We start from the raw sequence: 22,535 nt of genomic DNA on the forward strand, positions 1-22,535 counted from the left end.
ATTTGTACGTACCTACAGTCGGCCTACGTTGCGAAGCTACGATCTACGGAATAAAACGTAACGGCTACGGAATACTTAGCGAGGTACCGAGACTGCGGAGTTGCGGCATCCTTGCGGGTAAACAAACAAGACATATCTCGCCTGTCGAGCCGAGGAGTTCGGCGACTGATCGAACATAACCTCGAAGCGAGCCGGGCGACACGTGCGGCGCCCTTATGTAAGGGTGGCGAAACTCCGAGACGGAACCTCGAGGCCTACCTTGTCTGCCGACGATCTCCGCGACGTGCTCCGAGGACGGCACGGGCACGCACTCCGTCATGTTCTGGGATTTCTTGGCGCGGTCGTCTGGCGGCGGCGCGAACCCGAGCGGGCTCGCCAGCGGGTTCGCAGACGGCAGCGCGTCGCCGAAGTTCAGCATGCTGAGTTCGAGCGCGAGCTGGAAGGCGCGCTGGTCCTCCACCAGCCCCCCGCCGCCCAGTTCTCCGAACAGGCTCGACGGCATCTCCACTTGCGACGCAATCTTGTCGGTTTACGAGAGGTTTCCCTCTCGAGTCACTGGTGGTACGCGTTCGATTGTTTCGCCGCGTGGGATCGTGTGACGCAACACACGGGTGTCTAGGTCGCGGCGCGGCGGTGAACTGAGTCGCCGGCCGGCGGGCGCACGCGCCTTGCGTGCGCGGGGGGCGCGGCGGGCGGGGTGGCGGGTGGCCAGGGGGCGCGCTGCACCGGGCGCCGTACGCGGAGCGACGCAGCTTCCGCCCGCCCGCCCTGTCGGCCGTCGACGTGAGCCCGACGACACCTCGCAGGTAATTATATCGCGCTCGACACTTCCTAAGTAGTCAATTGATTAACGACTTGCCCACTTCGGAGGCTTATCGAATAGTTACTTACTCCCAGATAAAGTTATGCGACGCTTTTATAAGTTACTTGCAATCACGACAGCTGCAATAAGTTCACTCGTAAGTATTACATACAATTATCAAGATTCTGTTATTGCCAAACTAATTCTTTGTAAGGTAGGTATAAGGTCGACTCGATAACCCTTTTTAAAATTTCCTCGAAAAGAGCTTAAGCCCTTGGGACCCACGGATGCAAGGTTACCTTGTTACATTTTTTTTTAATCCTCGTAGAAAATAATATGGAGAAAAGGTAGGTACGAAGTGCCCCGTCCTTTAGTTTTGCTTGTTATGCCCCCTGATAAATACCTAACTATCAACGTTAGCTTCTTGTTATTTCTATAAAAATACTAAAAATAAAACATATTTTATAAAGTTCAAGATTCCGAGAATAACAAAGGCTTCGCAGCTTCGGAAAATAGAAATTTTATAGCCAGCTTTTCTTTAAGCTCTTAGGTTCATGTTGCAGGTTAACAAAATATGCGAAACAATTAAAATAAAATGGGAATTTATTATCTTCTAGGTCATTGTCATCATCGCCGGCCCACTACTGAGTACGTATGAGCTTTGACTATGACTGAGAAATGCTTAGAGAAGTCTGCCAGTGTGGATTGGCAGACTTCACACACCTGTGAGAACATTATGGCGAAATTCTCAGACATGCAGGTTTCCTCACGATGTTTTCCTTCACCGTTATCGGAAGTGATATTTAATTTCTTAAAAACGCACATAACTCCGGAAAATTGTGAGGTGCGTGCCCGAGATCGAACCCCGACCTCATAGAAGGCCGACGTCTTACTCTTAACCACTGGGCTATGAATCTACTAGGTTTTAATTTATTTTAATTTAATTTAAACTTTATCACGAATTATTACGAAGTAGATATTTTCTCGTTTTACACAATAAGCTTTCTAAAGCTCAATGCACACTGCTGCTAACTGGTAACAGCAATATAAACCTGGCAGCTACAGAGCATTTGAAGCTGCCATTCAGAAATTTGGCAGGTAGGTAGGTCTTATGCACACGTGAAGGGAAAAATCCGAAAACCGTGAATTTGTGGTTACGTCACAAAAAAATGTGTTCATGATAAACCCGACCAGGTATTAGCTGCATCGGAATGAAGTTTGTAATTTAGCAGTATTTAAAATGTAACAAATAATTAGTATTTTCAACTTTCAAAGTGAGTTTACTACACCAAGTGGGGTATCATAATATGAAAGGGCTTTACCTGTACCTACATTTTAAAACAGACTTTTATTTATTTTTTTGATTTATCGGGCAAAATGTCGAATAAATGCTACTTTAGTACGGAACCCTCGGTGCGCGAGTCTGACTCGCACTTGGCCAGTTTTTTACGTTCTAGGTAGGTAATTCACCTTTCAGTGAAGGTAATACTTTATTCACTATGGCAATACTTCGTATCAAAAACTTTCCCAAGTCATTGAGTAGACTTAAAAATATCTTAGATGGCGAATACACTTGAATAACCTGCAGTTCGCGAGAGGTCGCCGTTACGTCGCCTTGACCCCGCGCCCCCACCTCGCACCCCGCACCGCGCTACGAGCTACGACGTAGGTATGTACTGCGCTACGACTTTCTACGTAGTCGTACTGTATGTACAACTAGCTTATGCTCGCGACTTCGTCCGCGTGCACTACATACATTTCAAACCCCCATTTAACCCACTTAGTGGTGGAATTTCGAAAAATTCTTCCTTAGTAGATACCTACTCTTAACAAAGAACACACCCTCCAAATTTCATGTCTCTAGGACCAGCGGTTTAGGCTGTGCGTAGATATAACTCAGTCAGTCAGTCAGGATTTTGAATTTTATATATCATCATCATCATCATCATGTTCAACCCATCGCCGGCTCACTGCAGAGTTCACGGGTCTTCTTTCACAGTGAGAAGGGTGTTAGTCATAGTCCACCACGCTGCCCAAGTTTGGATTGGCAGAATTTACATAGAATACATACCTTTAAGAACATTATGGACCATGCAGCTTTTCTCACGGTGTTTTCCTTCACGTGACATAAATTGTTTAAAACGCACGTAACTCCGAAAAATTAGAAGTACACGGGAACGAACTCCAGAGCTCCCAAGTAAAAGACCGACGTGACTACCAATATGTGACGTACATACATTTTTTAAAATTCAGATACAAGCTAGTCCTTCACTGCATCTCACTTGGTGGTAAGTGATTATGCAGTCTAAGATGTGAGCTGGCATGGCAGTTTTTATTAAACCCATGGCCCTTTGGTTTCTACGCGGCATCGTACTAGAACGCTTAGTCGCTTGGCGGCACAAGCTTTGCCAGTAGGTAGTTCCTCTGCTGGGACTCGAATCCGGGACCTGCCTTTAATAAGACCACAGTGCTTATCACTAAGCCAGGGAGGTCGTCAAAAATAGATATGTATGTAATTTTTATGCGAACAACTACAGTACGGCCACAGTATAAAGAGAGACACAGTAGTCCGACGCCTTTGATCTCGTGGTACATGACGACCACGACGACCTTTCAACGTAGATCCCTAACTACGTAGGCCAGTTCGGGTCGCTCCTTATTTGTCTTGCACTTGTCGCACGATTGCTTTGTCTAGACGGCTTCGTTGAACCTGTGTATGTAATAAGTAATATCATATAGCTGACAGAAGACCACCCGGCCGAAGAACATCGTGGCTCAAGAATTTACGCCAATGCTACGGGAAGAGAACCCGTTTTTTACGCAGCAGCGTCTCTATGACACAGATGCAGATGAGGGTGCAGATAGCATTTATGTTGCCAACCTCAGGTAGGAGACGGGCGACGGCACTACAAGAAGAAGATGAAATATCATATCCCTACTCTGTGGTATGGTTGTCAATTACAAGCGTAATAAGAGAAAATATACTTACATGCACTAACTGAAATCAAAATATCAGCCGAGCTTTTGGCAATGTAGAACTTTGGTCGATACTTTAGTTTACAATGAGCCAAGAGCTTAATTTTCTATAATCCGCTGAAACAGGTCGAATCTGTATGGTGCAACATGCAGCATGCGAAATGCACCGCCCGCCCTCCCACTGCTAAACATGCAGGAAAAAGCAGCCACCAAGCAAGCATTACGCACCACCACCACGCAGCACCACACAAATCCCAAACACATTCGACGCACGTTTCACCCCGACACCGGAGCATCATCTAGGTCTATATCTACTTACAGATTCGAACTGTTTCAGCGGATTACAGCAAATTAAGCTTTTGGTTCATTGTATATCATGGACTTCCGCAAAGTAACGCCTGCTTCTATACAACATTTAAAACCAAAATATCAGCCGAGCTTTTGGCGTAGAACTTTGGTCGATACTTTAGTTCTCAAAGTTCGACATTGGCAAAGAGTGTTTACGTTCAATCAATTTGGAAACGAACGCCTATTTGGCGCGGCCCCATTGACAACTGGTTCTGTTTGTACTTCGTTCAGGGTTAAATATTATGGCAATTGGCAATCCTAAGGGTGCCTGACCATATGAAACGATACCTAATAATTTTTCACGTCATCTATCAATAATCTAGTTAGTCAGCTTATATGTAGTTTATATGTAGGTATCATATCCTAATCCATACTTCCATACTAATATTATAAATGCGAAAGTGTGTCTGTCTGTCTGCTAGCTTTTCACGGCCCATCCGTTTACCCAATTTTAATAAAATTTGGTACAGAGATGGCTTGTATCCCAGGAAAGGACATAAGCTACTTTTGATCCCGAAAAATATAAGAGTTCTCACGGGGTTTTAAAAAAACCTAAATCCACGCGGATGAAGTCGCGGGCATCATCTCGTTCGTAATATATAAAGCACAAAAAATATTTCTATTTCCGCTATAGACTTTGAAGTGAGCATCCAACCGATGTGCCCCAAACTGGTTTCATTAGAAATGCAATAATGCGAAGATGGTTGTTGACCACTTAAACAATGTATTAGGCACATTCTTTTTTAGCGTAGTAACACACGCCGGGTATCCGCTATTAATTAATAAATATAATCTACTTACGTATTTAGTAGGTGTTATAAAATATGCGATAATGCATCTGTCTAACGGTGTGTCTGGACCTTTTCACAGCCCATCCGTTTAATCGATTTTGATGAAATTTGGTACAGATATAGCTTGCATCCCTGAGACAGGTACAGGCACTTTTTCCCGAATATTAGATTACCACTTACCACGGTATTTTTAAGGACGAATAACGAAACAGGCGGACGCAACGGGCGAAGTCGAGAGGCGAGCATCATCTGAGTACAGTAATGTAATAAACGTACAGTAACGGAGCTTCGCTTGCTATACTCCACACTCTTACCTCCAAAATATATTATACTAGATGACGCCCGCGACTTCGTCCGCGTGGATTTAGTTTTTCAAAAATCCCGTGGGAACTCTTTGATTTTCCGGGATAAAAAGTAGCCTATGTCCTTCCCCGGGATGTAAGCTACCTCTGTACCAAATTTCATCAAAATCGGTTAAGCCGTTGAGCCGTGAAAAGCTAGCAGACAGACAGACAGACAGACAGACAGACAGACAAACAGACAGACGGACAGACACACTTTCGCATTTATAATATTAGTATGGATATGGACTGTTAAGCAAATCCATTCACAGAATCGTTATCTTATCGCGCTAACAGCTTAAACCAATAAAACGTTTACAGGTCCCAAGTAAAGAGAATAATATTTTCTAAAACTTCACACTAACTAAACCTTTGTTAATTTTATTTTATCTTGGAAATCATTATGTTCATTGTTTATACTAAGAAAATTTTGTGAAAAAAACACTAGGACAATAAGTAATGATAACAAAAAGTGGATGAACCAGTAAATGAACCTAAATCGTCAAAAAAAGATATGGACGGTGTATATTTTTTGTAAATATAATTTTTTTAATGAAAAGTTTTTTTTCTCAATGTAAATTTATGCAAACTTATTTATGTAAATAATCCATACTGGATTGTTGATTCTTAATTAAAAAAAAATGCCCTAGTGACTAGTGTTCCGCCCTACTTATAGCCTAGCCTAGAGCAGACACAATTAGAAAAAAGTTTGATTTTTTATCCATCCGTACAAAATAGAAATGGAAAATTTTCTTTTAAAAATGACTGAAAAACTAAGTATGTAAGTAATTATAGCAAAAAGAGGATTAAAAAAGGAGAAAAAACTATTGCGATTCGCGGGTGGCAGAATTGGGTTGGGTTGGAAAAAAAACTTGGGTTCCAAATTTAATTCAGTGCATCGAGTCTATAAATCAAAACGTAAAATATCCCGAGCAACAAAGCGTTTATAAAATCGTCAAGAAATTACAAGCCGCCTTGTATGCAGCCGACCGGGCCGGCTGCAGCGACAGCTGTTAAACGCTGAGCCTGAGAAAGGTCTAACAAAGCCCTCAACCGGGTCAATGGCTTATGAATTTGCAGCGCGAATCTTATCGGTAGGTACTACCCAATAATGGGGGGAGATTTATGCGATGGGAATCGGGTTTTGATTTTGTTTTAGTTGGCCTAACGAGGTAGATTCGATCTGGGCTCCTAAATTTTAAATTAAAATACTAAATAACTACCTGGGTGTCTGGTGCACTTCGACGATCATGCCAGATCCTTCTTTCCACGCACATGCAAACTGTGGAACCAACTCCCATCGGCGGTGTTCCCACTAGATTACAACATGGGGTTATTCAAGGGGCGGACCAACAAATTCCTAAAAGGCCGGCAAAGCATCGGCGGTTCCATCTGGTGCTGCAAATGTTCATGGGCGGCGGTAATCACTTAACATCAGGTGACCCGCCTGCTCTTTTGCTCGCTATCTCTATTTAAAAAAATACAAAATTAATAAAATTTAACCGACTTTAAAAAAGGAGGAAGTTCTCGATTCGATGCGCATTTTTGGACAACGTTTTGGATATTTTGTGGTGCTTAGAAAGCTTGCCTCGAAAGCCAGAAGTCAGAAGCCTCGGAATCGATTTCTTGGCCCGCTTGGTCATCTAAAAAACCGACCAAGTGCGACTCAGACTCGCGCACTGAAGGTTCCATACTACCTACAGTCTTATTTTTTCGATATTTTGTACGATACTAGAAAAACTATTATGCGCAAAAATAAATAAAAATCTGTTCACGTAGAGAAATTCCAAGCTGGTTTCCTATGTCCGTCCCCAGGATGCAAGCTATCTCTGTACCAAATAGATGATATCCACGACTTCATCCATATGGATTTAGATTGTTAAGAATCCCGTGGGAACTCATTGATTTACAACAGACAGACAGACAGACAGACAACAAAGTGATCCTATAAGGGTTCCGTGTTTCTTTTCGAGGTACAGAACTCTAAAAAAACAGCTTATATCCATCCTTGGAATGCAAGATATCCCTGTACCAAATTTTGTTGAAATCGGTTTAACGGGTGGGCCGTAAAAAGCTAGCTGACAGACAAACAGACATTCTTTCGCATTTATGATATTACTTACCCGCGTGGATTTAGGCTTTTAAAATCCCATAGGGATTTTCCAGGATAAATAGTGGCATAGGTATATCACTCTCTTGGTCCTTAACTATATTCATGCAAAAAATCATGCCGTTCTGTTGCAGAGTTGCGGCGTGATAGAAGGACAAACCAACGAACAAACACACTTTCGCATTATATAATATTAGTATGAAGTATGGATTGGTGTGTATGTGTAGTACGTAAAATTAAGTCAAAACGAAATAAACGATTAGCTGAACAATACTCGCTAAAAACAAAAAGCTTGAGTTGATCTCGAAACAGAATTTGATAAATTTCCCCCGGTCTTACCACCGACTCAAAACAACGCTTCGGAATTAGCACAAAGTTCAACGAACCCCTCGGATTGCGACCCTTTCCGTTTCAACCCTTGTAGTAGGCTCCATTCTGAGACAGCCACTTCAATAGCGTTGGCCCTAAATCACCTAGAAAGAAACCTTCTATCTCGCTTTTACGTTCGCACTGAGTATTTTTGTCCTTGTCTTGCCTTCGGGAAAATCGGACTACAGAAAGTTGGTCACAAATACAGCCGCAAACTTCCGATATTAACAAATCGGATCCGATTGTAAAAATAATTTTCACTTTCTATAAGCGAGTAAAATTCTAATAAAGTGATGAAAAATATTGTTCGAGTACATCAAATATGACTTTAGTTCTCATATTTTCATTGAATATACGTAGGTAAGTTTAAATTTTCTTCGAAAGACATTTTACAGATAAAGACAAACTAGACTTTCCATTTACAAATATACACTTCAATATACTGTGGTGGTCTCCACACACAGATGACGGTACTCGTACTCATATGAAGGGTTCTATTGCCAGCAGCAGTGGGGTCTTCGTTTGGCCTAGGCCAAGGCCTTTTCCAGGTGTGGCGCGAGGAAAATCAAAGTATGTATATCGCTTCCTCTAGACAGACTTTTCTGACTGAGCTATATAATTGTCATGCCGTTTTTGGTTTGTAGGTGTTTTATGTTTTACTCGAATTTGTTACTTTATTATTCAGTTGAACTTTTTTATCAAAATCGGTTCCAATAAAAATAGGAAGTTTGTAGCAAGGCTAAGGAGAGTATTTGGTATTTTTCCGTAAATAGGAAAGTTGTTTGATGTTTTGGGCAGTCGGCAGTCGGTAGCAATCTTCAGCTTCTTACAGCGATTAAAAGATTTTGTTTCAGTTTAAAACTTGATGGAAATTAATGACCCTAAGTTGTTTGGGGTGAGCTTTTGGTATAATTATAGGAAGTAGGGACAAAATCTGATTTTGCAATTAAGATTTTATATCTTATATTCGTGTTTTTGGTTTAGGTATAATAGAATATACATTTTAGTATTTTTTGGGTATTTTTGAAAGTTACTTCGTATATTTAGGTTGGATTTTAGCCTTTTTTAACAGACTTAAAAAAAGAGGAAATATATCTATTAAGGAACTAAGTACTTATTAAGTAGGTACATCTGCGCGTATTTTTTTTGCAAGAGTAGGCGCGCTTGCTCGCTATTTTTTTTAAATAAATAGGTACTTAACATAAATTCAGTTGAGATCAAGAATATTCCACTGTTCTTATCATTGACTTATTATAGTCGATACTTATACATGTCTTATACCTACTAGGACCTACACAGGCGTCGGGTAAAGAAACGTGTTACTTGACAAAACAAATTAGGTAGGTACCTACCTACTTACCTGATGACGATCAGCAAGATAACCAGGTGACAAAAATCCTCGCTAGCCAAGTTGACGCGTACATAACCTCTTCTACCAAAAACCTTTCAAAATGTTTATTTACAACGACAATAGGTTCTGAGAGACAGCTCTAAAGTCTAAAGGTAACGTAGGTACATAGAAGTTACGAACAAGTAACACAATTACATTTTTTTTGTAGATGAAATACAAGACATTGAAAACTATGGGTTTTTGTGTTGTTCGGTTCTAAGGTGCAGGTATAGGGTAGGGCCTCCAGGCTATGAGGGATGTAGTTTCACGTTTCACTACTGTTAATATATACTGGTGATAAGGTGCAAGCAGATGGTCACTTCATTATTGACGACCTCCCTGGCGCAGTGGTCTTATTAGTGGGAGGTTTGATTCCCGGCAGTAAAAAAAAAGTCAAAAGTCGAAACGTTTATTCAAAGTGGGTAAAAAAAATTACGCTTTTTGATAGTCGGTTTGCATTTGTAAGATGATGATATAGTGGTGGTAGAGGTTAGCCCGATTCCATCTTAGATTAAAAAAAAAATTAGCCATGTTAAATGACTAATATTCTTGATATTCCCCTTTCCTCTCCAACTAAGCGTCAGGCTTTTGCTAGGAGTATGTACGACAATAGTGCAACGGGCGGGGTTTGAAACGTCGACCGTTCGGTTTTCAGTCCACTCCTTTACCGGTTGAGCTATTGAGGCTCTAAGATTGCATCATCACTTACCACCAGGTAAGATTGCAGAAAAGGGCTAGCTTGTATCTGAATAAAAAAAAATTAAAAAAAACTAGATGATACCCGCGACTTCATCCGCATGGATTTAGGTTTTTAAAAATCCCGTGCGATCTCTTTGATTTTAGTCCGTCCCCGAGATGGAAGCTAGCTATCTCTGTACCTACCAAATTTCGTCAAAATTAGTGAAAAGGATGGGTCGTGAAAAGCTAGCAGACACAGGCACACTTTCAAACTTATAATATTAAGCATGGATTGTGTGGTTTTATGAGATGAAGCATTTTTTCTTAGGTAGGGCCTAGGGATCTTTCATGGGAAATAATTCAGTGAAACTTGAACCCCAAGTCGTACAAGACCTGCATATATGCAGAAGGGCACACGTCTCGGGTCGTATACGCCTGAAGTAAAAGTAAGGCATTTCAACTGTTAGGTGTAATGTAACGATTATTATTAGACTAGCTTACACCCGAGACTTCCTTCGTGTGGATTTACGTTTTGTGATAATTCCGTTGAATTTTTTGAAACGCTTTCTTATTGCACTCCTATTACAGTGACCGACGCGATGGCTTTCCGAGGCACGTAGAAAAAGAATAGACCTCGGACCTCTAAAGTCCAATGATCAAAAGCGGTCACCCAGAGTTTCTTAAGTAACTACCGCATGCTAATTATTGATATGCCCAGTCCCAAATAGGCACACCTCCAAACGTTTTTGACTTAGAATAAGCTGAACTATTATAAAAAATTAACTGTCCGAAATAAAATAAATCTTTAGTTAAGTATTTTTTTGCCCGTTCGTACTTCGGAACTCATTCCAAATAAACAGCCGACTCAAATTGTAAAAAAAAAATAACATACTTACCTCCTTAATTTACTATGGAAATTAAAATAATACGAAATGAAAACATGATAAACAAACCTACATAAATTAGATTAAAATAACAACAGGGGCGCTTCCGTAATAATTTAATAGGTACCTATACGAAAGTACAATAAACCCGTGAGAATATCCCACATATCCCTAACGTTTTGCAGAACATAGTCACCCTCTCGCAAGTTCACGAATAAGTACCCGCCAGTAGGTACAGACAGAGTAGTATGTACAGACGGACAACAATACGTAATACAAAAGTACGCAGGTAGTGATTTTTTCTGGGCCCCTTAAGAACATCTGCTTATAAAACGCCGGAAAGCAGATGCGAGTATTGTGTAGGGCATTTTTTTGCCACGTCTCGAAAGCTATAATAGCTTGGGAGCTGGTGGCAACCTTCTATCTATCACCTTAGACTGCGTCAACACTTACCACTAGGTGAGATCGCAGTCAAGGGCTAACTTGTATCAGAATTAAAACAATATTTTATAAGAAAAATGAAAAGGTCACAAACAGCTCACACCGGGCTGATGCATGCAGATAGCTATTATGACGTAGACATCCGCTAAGAAAGGATTTTTGAAAATGTAACCTCTAAGGGGGTCAAATAAGGTATGAAATGTGTGTAATCCACGCGGACGAAGTCGCGGGAATAAGCTAGTTTTATCATAAAAACCACTGAAATTAATAATTAAGTTCTAGAATATTTTTATAGAATAGAATGGAAAGGTCTACGTTATATTGATAGCAATATGCATGCCAAACAGCCTGATCCAGTAGTTCCCTCCAGTAGATCATCCCTTTACGATGTGACGGTCAAAATTTACCAGCTGCACGATTGCGGGAGAATGACAGCTACAATGTCACGATCGCAATCACCTCTAACTGATTGACGCTCGCTCACTATTGGCTACAATGCATTGCTGTAACAAGAATCGTACAAATTCAGCCAATCAGCCCCCCAATTGTGTAAGAATAACCATTTCATGGCTATCGCAATCGTCAAGAATTCTGCCCTTTGATTGGCTGTGAAAAAATGTAAACAGCGAATCAACCAATCAAATGGCAGAATTTCTTGACGATTGCGATAGCCATGAAATGGTTATTCTTACACAATTGGGGGCCAGAACAATTGAGATTGTAATAATGATTGATGCAGGTTTGCGAAATCAACCTACAGCTTAGCACACGTCTGATTTAATAATTTCCGCCAGCAGCTCCTAGTCAACGAACGAGCGGATGTTCGAGACTTCTGAGCCAGACAAGTTCTGTATGGAGAATCAATTTTGGAATATCGCAATTTCCTTAGTTTCTTAAGTTTTTGGACGGATTTATTTATCGGAAGCGCGGTTCCGGTACAAACGTGAAGAATTGAAGATATTGATTGATGTGGCTTGTCTTGAAAATGAATGATTTTGGTTTTCAAAGAATATAAGTATAAACAGTTCATCCATGGAGATTTTTTTTTATTTGGGATTTATTTTTAACTAGCTGCCCCGGCAAACTTCGTACCGCCTAGCAGTCGATTCAAATTTTTTAAATTTTTCTCTCCGTAATAACCATCCTTGGTACTGCAAGGAATATTATAAAAAAAGAATTAGCAAAATCGGTTTAGCTGTTCTCGAGATTTGCGATCAGCAACACATTTAGCGGTTCATTTTTATATATAAAGATTTAATATTGTTGTTTAGGTATAAAATACATGTTGTTTTCATAGAAGGTAGCTACCTATACGGATGAGAAGATTGCGTACCTATTCATTTTGTAATGAGTTGCACAAATAAAGTAAAATTAGATGAATTGACGTCAAAGGAGTTGGGAATGAAATTGCATAAAGTTTAGTTACTTGAAGTTGGTATGAACTGTTCCAAAAATAGTTAAAATACTTAAAAAATATACATAATGTATGTCATGACGGTTTCACTATTTCAGTTTGATTTCAGTCTTTTCTTTGACTCATGTAGAAACCGAGTAGGTAGGTAGGTACTTTACCGAGTTGAAAAACAAAATTGATTCTAATTCTGACTAACATAGGCAAATTAGGTAGATACTTAGGTAAAAGAACTTAGTGTTTGATAGAAGCAGGCATAAACTTTGCGGAAGTCAATGATTACATGCCTACAGGCTACAAGGAACTACAAAGCTTAAATTTGCTATAATCCGCCAAAATAGACAAATGTATGTGGGTACATTTTATGCGATACAATAGTTCCCACAGTATTTTGAGAGCCTACACCCACGCGGACGTATTCGCGGGAACCAGCTAGTTTGAAATGTGAGATAAATCTGTCAGTAACCTAAAAATATCTACCTGAACGTAAATGCATAAAAAATGGGAAAACTTATCTCCTTTCAAAGTACGATTATTGTATAGCACTGCATTGTACCTACGCTGCAAAGATAAGAATTTCTATACAACAGAATTGTAAACACACCGGTTATAATTGAATCCTACCCATAGAGTAGTCAAAATAGAGCAGCTTTCTTTCTATAACCAGTGATGAAACAGAGAGTCATGTCACTCTTACATCTCTCGTTTTAGAAAGATAAATAGATAGGTATAGATAAATGGATTGATAGATAGAGAAAGTTTATGGACGGCTGTTGGAGAACAAAGGCTTAGAATGTACAAAAGGGACACTTGACGGCAACATTAGTTCCGATTTTCGCCACGCGCCAAGATAGTATTGTCGCACTACATATATAATATGCATTATTTACTTACTGATGAAGAATATTTATTTTACCTATTTATTTATTTTTATTTTTCATGTACTTAACGAAATTGTAGTTACATAGTAGTAATAAATAAAGTTACATTGGAAATGCTTACCTATCTCTAAATAGAGATTTCATCCAGCTTCCCATTCAAGGTACCCACATCATCTGTATTATAAATGCGAAAGTGCGTCTTGCTTGTTTGTTTGCCCTTCAGTCACGAGCAACAGATCGATGTTATTTTCGCATGTATACCTATAGGTAGTTAAAAAGACCTGGACAGTGACATAGGCTACATTTTGTCCCGGAAAATCAAAGAGTTCCCACAGGATTTCAAAAACCTAAATCCACGCGGATGAAGTCGCGGGCATCAACTAGTGTAACATTAAGTTTGTTTCGTTAACCATGCGTTCTCGCATCATTCATCCGATTCCGTGATGATGATGATGATGATGATCCTTAACTTTCACAGTTATAATATGTATAGGTAGGTATGCATTTTAAGGCAACTAAATATCACTTGTAAAACATCGGGAGGAAACCATGACTTAGAGTTCTCCATAATATTCTCAAAGACACAATATAAATAATAGAAGATGTGTGAAGGCTGCCAATCCACACTAATTGATCAGCATGGTTGACTATGTCCTAAACCTTTCTCATTCCTACATGAGACCCGTGGGCCGTGCTCTTTAGAAAACCGGCGATGGATTGAGACTTGAGATGAAGATGCCTATACGAGGTCTGCTTCTCCATGATCTAAACTCAATGATCACACTTTATATTTTCTTACCTGCCGTAGTATTATTACCCAAAAGTAATTTGGGTTTAAGAATGTCTTCAAAACATTCATTCATGCATATAGTTACAAAAATACTCGAATTTCTACCTTCCTACATTGTAAAGAACAATAATAGGCTTTTGCTTTGCAGCTTGTTTAGTCGAAGCTCAATGCAATGTTATATTGCAATATGAATTATAATTGCAATAAATTGGTCTATTTTACCTTGAGAAATCAAAGTAAGCATTTGTGGTATACTTACCTTCTTGTAATAATCTATACTTATAACAAAACTGTTAGGTCCGATTCTGTACATTGAAGATATTATTTTGAAAATAAAAATTCCAGGGCAATCTATAATTGATACTGAACCCAAAACTGTAATTTTTTCATTTTTGTCTGTCTGTCTGTCTGTCTGTCTACTATCATGACCACGCATTAAGCCAAAACTATTGAATAAATTCCAATGAAACTTGGTAGGTATGTTTTGACTTCATACTAACTATGAGGATCCCGATGTTTAGCTAAAGTTACCCGTCGCTACTGTCTGTATATCTAACCAATTAATTATATATGGCAACACCAGACACAAGTGTCAGATCTGTCAGACCAAAGAGAATATAATCACTACGGTCCACGGTGTCAACTGTCAGACGAAAACATTTCATAATAAATTGCCAAGATGGCACGTCAGCAGCAAGATGTTGATGAACTTTTCGACGTTAAAAATGCTTTTTATGTTGGAAATTACCAACAGGCCATCAACGAGGCGCAAAATGTGAATGTAAGTAAACCAAATCATCTTTCAAATCCCATTTACTTTACAAGAGTTGACGTATTTTGGTTCAAAGGATTCAATGTTTTGTGTAATTTTTACGAAATATTGTTAATTAAACGCGTAAAATTAGTCTTAGAACATTGTTATGTATTTAAATATTTCAATATAAGTAAATGCATTTATTATAAAATTATCCTGATATGAAAGTCAATCAATTTTCAAACTACTAGCTTGTATTCTAGTGATCGTGGCTGAGATTGATAGACATCAGTCTTTCCTATCTATTCAATAATTTAAAGAAGAGTACTAGGCAAGAATAAAACATAAAGCATACCTAAAAGACCTAATTGTCATCATAGAACCGAAGGTACCACACGCTACCATTTTGCTGTGTTCTATACCTACTCTCTCTTTCTGCGTTGTATTTCTCATTGCTGAGGGTTTTGACACCTTTCCATTAATTGCATAGTGATAGACGTTTTCTTAGGATATTGATACGGTGGGTTGGATCCATCTGCATACAACTTCGACTTATAGAATGAGATTTCAACGATACGAACGATTTCAGTGATAATGACTGAGACCGACAGTTTAACATGCTCTCTGAGGCATGGAAGAAACTAAAAGGCCAAATTCGGATCTCCAAAGTTGGTCGCACCAATGTCGACTTTGCTTAAAAATTGCAATCAATTGATAATATACGTTGTCACAACTCTAGGCCACACTCAATACACTAAGTCAATATTTTAAATACCTCTTCCAGCCATCTTCTCCTCTGGTAGCGCTCCAGCGTGATACATTCCTCTACCGCTCATACATTGCCCAGGGCAACTTCAGGATTGTGGTGCAAGAACTGAAAACTGCAGATCCTATGCTGCAACCATTGAAAAGCTTGGTGGATTACTTGTCTCCCGGTGCCAATAAGCCGGCAATTGTGGCTGATATTGATGCTAAGGTCAGTTGCTTTAAAAAAATCCTGAACTATTTAAGTATAAACTCCTAAATTGTGTCATCAAGCTTATATTATGTCATAATAAATGTGAAAGTTTGGATTTTTGTACTTTTTCATACCACAGTAACTGAACCAATTTGGCTGTTTTTTTTAAAACTTTTATTCACAAAATCTATTGACATATTAAACATTATGCTGAGACACTATGGAAGCCACTGCAGAGCAGAGTCGCGATGTTAGCAAATCTTCGCAGCAGGAATATATATTACTAGCTTATGCTGGCGACTTCGTCCGCGTGGACTACACAAATTTCAAACCTCTATTACACCCCTTTAGGGGTACAATTTTCAAAAATCCTTTCTTAGCGGATGCCTACGTCATAATAGCTATCTACATGCCAAATTTCAGCCCGATCCGTCCAGTAGTTTGAGCTGTGCGTTGATAGATCAGTCAGTCAGTCACCTTTTTCTTTTATATATATATAGATAAGGTAGGTAATGCTAGGGCAGCATAGCTGGTAGCTCGGCCCACAGCTGATGGAATGTTTTGAATAGATTATACCCCAAATTTATACATGGCCCATGGGCTACTTTTTATGGAGTAAAATCAAAAAGTTCCCTTGGGATTTAAAAAAAAAACCTATATCCACAGAATACATGACTGAAACAGATTAAAATTAACTATTTTTTTTTTAAATAGTTAATCTTTTTGCTGGGAATTTTGTTAAAAGAGTCTAAGATAACTCAGTGATTTCTAAAACATATTTTTCCAGGTTGCAAAAGGCATTGAGTTGACCAATGAAGTGTTCCTCATAGTTGCTGCAACTATTTACTATCACGAAGAAAACTATGAAGCTGCCTTGAAGTGAGTTTAGTTATCTTACAAATAATTACGATATGTTGTACCCCACACAAATCCCTCAAAACACACTCGAAACGTTTTTTTATTTTATTTATTTATTTATTCAGACACAAGTTAGCCCTTGACTGCAATATCACCTGGTGGTAAATGCAGTCCAAGATGGAAGCGGGCTAACCTGGAAGGAGTGTGGCAGTTTTTATTAAACCCTTTGGTTTCTACACGGCATCGTACCGGAACGCTAAATCGCTTGGCGGCACGGCTTTGCCGGTAGGGTGGTAACTAGCCATGGCCGAAGCCTCCCACCAGACCAGACCAGAAATTTAGAAATCATAAAATTCCAAACTTCTGCCGGGAATCGAACCTGGGACCTCCCACTAATAAGAAAACAGCGCTAACAACTGCGCGAGGGAGGTTGTCGTGGGGCGAAACGTGCGTTTTGAGGGATTTGTGTGGTACGGTGTGGTGTGTTGTGTATTGCTTGCTTGGTGGTCGTCGTGGGGCGAAACTTGTGTTTTGAGGGATTTGTGTGGTACTGTGTGGTGGTGGTGTGTATTGCTTGCTTGGTGGCCGGCTTTTCCTGCATGCTTAGTAGTGTGAGGGTAGGCAGTGCGTATCTTATGCTGCATGTTGTTGCATTCCCAATACAAAAACTGTCATAATGTCAAATTTATTCTGGGATTCTGTATCTGGATCTGAATTGTAGGATTCTTCATGGAGCAGAAGCACTCGAGCTACGTGCGTTCACTCTACAGTGTTTGCTGGCTATGAACCGTCCAGACCTGGCTCGCAAACAGCTGAAGGCTTTGCAAGATGTGGAGGACGATGGCACCTTGACACAGCTAGCTCAAGCCTGGTTGAATCTAGCACAGGTACGTATCACAGATCAGTAATCCGGATACAAACTCTTATCTGTCATAAAAAAACTGGCCAAGTGCGAGTCAGACTCGCGCACCGACGACGCGGCACTGACTCCGAGTGGCCTACTTACGCAACGTTCGTTGACCTCTAGCGTCAGTCAGATATTTTATTTGCAATATATCGTAAACATTCATAAAATATAGGATTTTTTATATTTTTTCGCGCTTTTTTTGTGATATCGTGTCAGTAATCATCAGTACTATAACTCGTAGGGCGATTGTCTAAAACCTGCATCAATCATTATTACAATCTCAATTGTTCTGATTGGCTGAATTTGTGCGATCCTTGTTGCAACAATGCATTGTAGCCAATAGTGAGCGAGCATTAACCAATCAGAGATGATTGCGATCGTGACATTGTAGCTGTCAAACAACCGCGGTAGGGCCACTGTTTTCGCTTTTGATAGCGTTCTGGTTGCAGCCTGTATATTATGCGACAGGTCGAGATTGGGGAGGTAACGTCTCGGGCACCCGCACACGTGACGTGCGGGTGTGCGGAGCGTCCCCCGCCGATCTCAACCTGTCGCAGATTATAGATGATTGATGATAGGTACTACATTCCAGGGTGGTCCCGGAGTACAAGATGCTCACTACAGTATAATGGAGCTGGCAGAAAGGCTTGGCACCTTGGGGGCGGGCCCTGCGGCCGTCGGCGCCGCCGCTGCTGCCTCCAGGGGTATGTTGACACTCTGATATTACGATTATGAGAAGACACTGCCTTCTGAATAGTTGTCTGCCTCAGGAGGCAGGGCCTCACAATAATAGATTTTCATTCAAGTAAACTTATACAAGTGCTTTTGAATCGTCACAATAATTTACCACTGGTTGGGAATGCCATTCCTACAGAGAAGAACCAGCAAGAAACTCGGCGGTTGCTCTTTTCAAGTGTTCAATTTACAATAATATGCTATACTATACAAGCAAATGCAGCCCCGCGCATTGCTGGAGCAAGTCAAATCCAAGCTTTTTTATCATTTGCATAATCTTCGATTGTTTAATATATGCTTTTTTAGGAGCATATAGGTATTTTTAATAGATTTTTTAAACTTGTGTAAAGGCAAGTCTTAAATTGATGTATTTTTTATCCTGTTTATCTATTACAAACTTATAAGTCAGGACTTTAAATTTTATATATTCAGATGGTCTATGGGGCTGGCGTGTCCGTGTCTTACGAAAGGTCCATTAAAATAAAGATAAAAAAGGAGATAGTCGAACATAATATTGAGGACTAGATGATGCCCGCGACTTCGTCCGTGTGGATTTAGTTTTCAAAACTCCCGTGGGAACTCTTTGATTTCCGGGATTACAAGTAGCCTGTGTCCTTCCCCGGGATGCAAGCTGTATCTGTACCAAATTTCGTCAAAGTTGGTTGAACGGACGGGCCGTGAAAAGCTAGCAGACAGACAGACACACTTTCGCATTTATGATGTTAAGTATGGATGGATGAGTAGTGGAGTTTAACGTTACCACTATGACAGGTATGTGGGAGGAAGCGGAACAGATGCTGACGGAGGCGCAGACGCGCGCGCCGCAGCAACCGGAGCTGCTGTTGGCTTTGGCTGTCACCGCGGCCCACAGCGGGAAACCGCCAGAGGTAACTACTGGCATTTACCCATCATCAACACATTACCGGCTCGCTCGAGACCGCACGGGTCTCCTCTCAGAATGAGAAGGATTTGGCCATAGTCTAAGGGTGAGATCTATAGAGAGCACTCTGACTTAGTTTAGACTTAGACAGAGTTAAATCGAGAGAGCTATATCTCTCCCATAAATCTGTCTCGTTTTAACTCAATCTTAAGTCTGAGCAAAGTCAAAGTGCCCTCTATAAATCTCAGCCTAAGTTTTGAAATATTGGCACCGATTCCGTTGTCTTTCTCTAAACTAAATTTAGAGTATCATTGGGGCCGATTCGCTTGTACATAATCTCTAAACTAAACTAAATTAAAAGGTCTAAATCTAGTGCTATTCTTTTCCGCAAGCAAAATTATGAAAGGGATAGCAATAGATTTAGACGTGCCATTTTAGTTTAGTTTAGAGATTGTGTACAACGGAATTAGCCACAGTATCCTTTTCTTTTTGACAATGCTAAAAAGGGACAGAACATGAACTTTACATTTAAAGACGCTAAATTTTAGTGCACGCTACAAATTTAAACATTAGACTCGCGACTGTGCCTAAAATCACGGTTTTTAACATCTAAAAATTAAATTTAAAACTGTCAAATTGTGTCTGTCCTTTTCATATTACATTAGTAAGAAGAGGATGCAAATACTCTAAAATTTGGTTGTGCTCAGAATCAGTACCAATGATTATTATTTTGCAGGTATCATCTCGCTATTTGGCGCAATTGCTGGACACGCACCCGGAGCACCCGTTCGCTAAGGAGTACAGCGCCAAGACCAACGAGTTCAATCGCCTGTGTGCGCAGTACCAACCCTCTGTCGCTAGCTAACTCCACTGCGTTCGTTCTTATCTTATGTAGTTGGTGAATGAAGTGCATACCTTATAATTTAATCTATTGGTTTAAATAAATATATTTAATACTATTATTTTCGTTTCATTCACGCCGTTTTCCATACTTCCATACATATTTTGACCATCAGTAAGGGTCAAATTTTACCTATTCTAAATACCACCACAGAACCCCACGCTACACTGTCTTTCTTGTATACACCACGTGATTGGTGTCGAATAGCTTGGAGGAATTTGATGGTATGACACGAATTTCGCTACGTGGCCTTTCTGCGATTGCACATTGCGAGCTGTTCGCTCAATGAGAGTTTTCGGTCATTGGGTGTAACATATAAACCACATGTTTCTCGCAAAGGATTTGGATGAAAGTTTGTTCAATATATTAATAAGATAGCTGATCCCCGCGGCTTCGCCCGCGTAGATTTAGGTTTTTAAAGATCCCGTATAGCCTATGTCACTCAGGAATAATCATCAATAATGTAGCTTTCTACTGGTGAAAGAATTTTTAAAATCGGTTCAGTAGTTCTAAAGATTACCCCCTACAAACAAACTTAACGACATTACCTCTTTATATAATACTAGCTGATCCCCGCGGCTTCGCCCGCGTAGATTTAGGTTTTTAAAGATCCCGTATAGCCTATGTCACTCAGGAATAATGTAGCTTTCTACTGGTGAAAGAATTTTTAAAATCGGTTCAGTAGTTCTAAAGATTACCCCCTACAAACAAACTTAACGACATTACCTCTTTATATAATATAGCTGATCCCCGCGGCTTCGCCCGCGTAGATTTAGGTTTTTAAAGATCCCGTATAGCCTATGTCACTCAGGAATAATGTAGCTTTCTACTGGTGAAGGAATTTTTAAAATCGGTTCAGTAGTTCTAAAGATTACCCCCTACAAACAAACTTAACGACATTAATCGTAATATTTTAATTTCGCCATAACTTCAAAACCAAACGTCCAATTTTAATCATTCAAAGACCAAATATTATCTCCATAAACTGTTCTTAGTGATGAAATCATTTATTTTGATAAGGATTAATAGCATGAGTAAAATAAACGCGTTTAAATGTAGTCCAAAAAAAATTCAAGATTTTTAAATAAAAAAATGGTTGCTGTGCCTCACTCGACATAGATGGGTATAGTGTGTCGCGGACTTTTTTGTAGATATTTATAAGATCTACAATTAATTAGAACATTTTATGGTTCTATCTTTTATAGTTTAGGCAGCGTACGCAAAATAAGTAACTTTTCTGGTTGATTTTTTACACCTTGTGTCCGAAAAACCCAAATATCTTACGGAACCCTATTTTTTTCCAAAATAAAATATAGCCTATGTTACTCGTGGATAATGTAGCTTTCGAATGGTGAAAGAATTTTTAAAATCGGTCCAGTAGTTTTTGAGCCTATTCAGTACAAACAAACAAACAAACAAACAAACAAACAAACAAACAAAGTTTTCCTCTTTATAATATTAGTGTAGACAACGGGCCGTGCAGCAGAAATCGTAATATTTTAATTTCGCCATAACTTCAAAACCAAACGTCCAATTTTAATCATTCAAAGACCAAATATTATCTCCATAAACTGTTCTTAGTGATGAAATCATTTATTTTGATAAGGATTAATAGCATGAGTAAAATAAACGCGTTTAAATGTAGTCCAAAAAAAATTCAAGATTTTTAAATAAAAAATGGTTGCTGTGCCTCACTCGACATAGATGGGTATAGTGTGTCGCGGACTTTTTTGTAGATATTTATAAGATCTACAATTAATTAGAACATTTTATGGTTCTATCTTTTATAGTTTAGGCAGCGTACGCAAAATAAGTAACTTTTCTGGTTGATTTTTTACACCTTGTGTCCGAAAAACCCAAATATCTTACGGAACCCTATTTTTTTCCAAAATAAAATATAGCCTATGTTACTCGTGGATAATGTAGCTTTCGAATGGTGAAAGAATTTTTAAAATCGGTCCAGTAGTTTTTGAGCCTATTCAGTACAAACAAACAAACATACAAACAAAGTTTTCCTCTTTATAATATTAGTGTAGATTGATTTTGAAATTGTAGGGTAAGTACTATTGTTAGTCTTAATTGTAGTTTTTATTGTTAGTTGTAAGAATCATCGTAGTTTTAACTTATTTAGTAATTAATTTAATTGTTTTAGATTTTAGGTACGCAAAGAATTGTTTTACTATTTAGAAGTTCTAGTTAAGCATGTTGAGTTAGCCTGTAAGTGAGTATACATTGATAGTCCTAAGTTTATATAAGTCGTCATAATTAGTTTTCTTTGTATACCGTTGGCTTCCTATTAAATAAAATAAAATATATAACGTTTTGTTTTC

General features: G+C 39.3%; 2 protein-coding genes across 2 annotated transcripts in view; one reads left to right on the forward strand and one right to left on the reverse strand.

The window, feature by feature from the left end:
* Nucleotides 1–626, reverse strand: part of LOC117990210 (RNA-binding protein MEX3A) — a 111,520-nt gene extending 110,894 nt beyond the window's left edge. Inside the window, exon 1 of the mRNA XM_034977674.2 lies at nucleotides 259–626. Coding sequence (XP_034833565.1) covers nucleotides 259–502 — 244 coding nt within the window. The 5' untranslated portion in view covers nucleotides 503–626. The remainder of the gene's footprint in view (nucleotides 1–258) is intronic.
* A 14,209-nt stretch (nucleotides 627–14,835) lies between these two features.
* Nucleotides 14,836–20,263, forward strand: epsilonCOP (coatomer subunit epsilon). Its single transcript, XM_034977405.2, has 7 exons — nucleotides 14,836–14,993; nucleotides 15,751–15,942; nucleotides 16,712–16,803; nucleotides 17,504–17,669; nucleotides 18,282–18,393; nucleotides 19,196–19,311; nucleotides 20,041–20,263. Exons 1-7 carry the CDS (start codon nucleotides 14,892–14,894, stop codon nucleotides 20,167–20,169), a joined length of 909 nt encoding a protein of 302 aa, XP_034833296.1. The 5' UTR covers nucleotides 14,836–14,891; the 3' UTR covers nucleotides 20,170–20,263.
* Nucleotides 20,264–22,535: the final 2,272 nt, after the last annotated feature.

Source organism: Maniola hyperantus, chromosome 17 (genome assembly GCF_902806685.2).
Source record: "Maniola hyperantus chromosome 17, iAphHyp1.2, whole genome shotgun sequence".
NCBI lineage: Eukaryota > Metazoa > Arthropoda > Insecta > Lepidoptera > Nymphalidae > Maniola > Maniola hyperantus.

Coding starts and splice junctions, on each gene's coding strand:
- epsilonCOP (XM_034977405.2), top strand. CDS start 14,892: ATGGCACGTCAGCAGCAAGATGTTGATGAACTTTTCGACGTTAAAAAT. Junction 17,670..18,281: donor CCTGGTTGAATCTAGCACAG/GTACGTATCACA, acceptor ACTACATTCCAG/GGTGGTCCCGGAGTACAAGA. Junction 19,312..20,040: donor ACAGCGGGAAACCGCCAGAG/GTAACTACTGGC, acceptor ATTATTTTGCAG/GTATCATCTCGCTATTTGGC.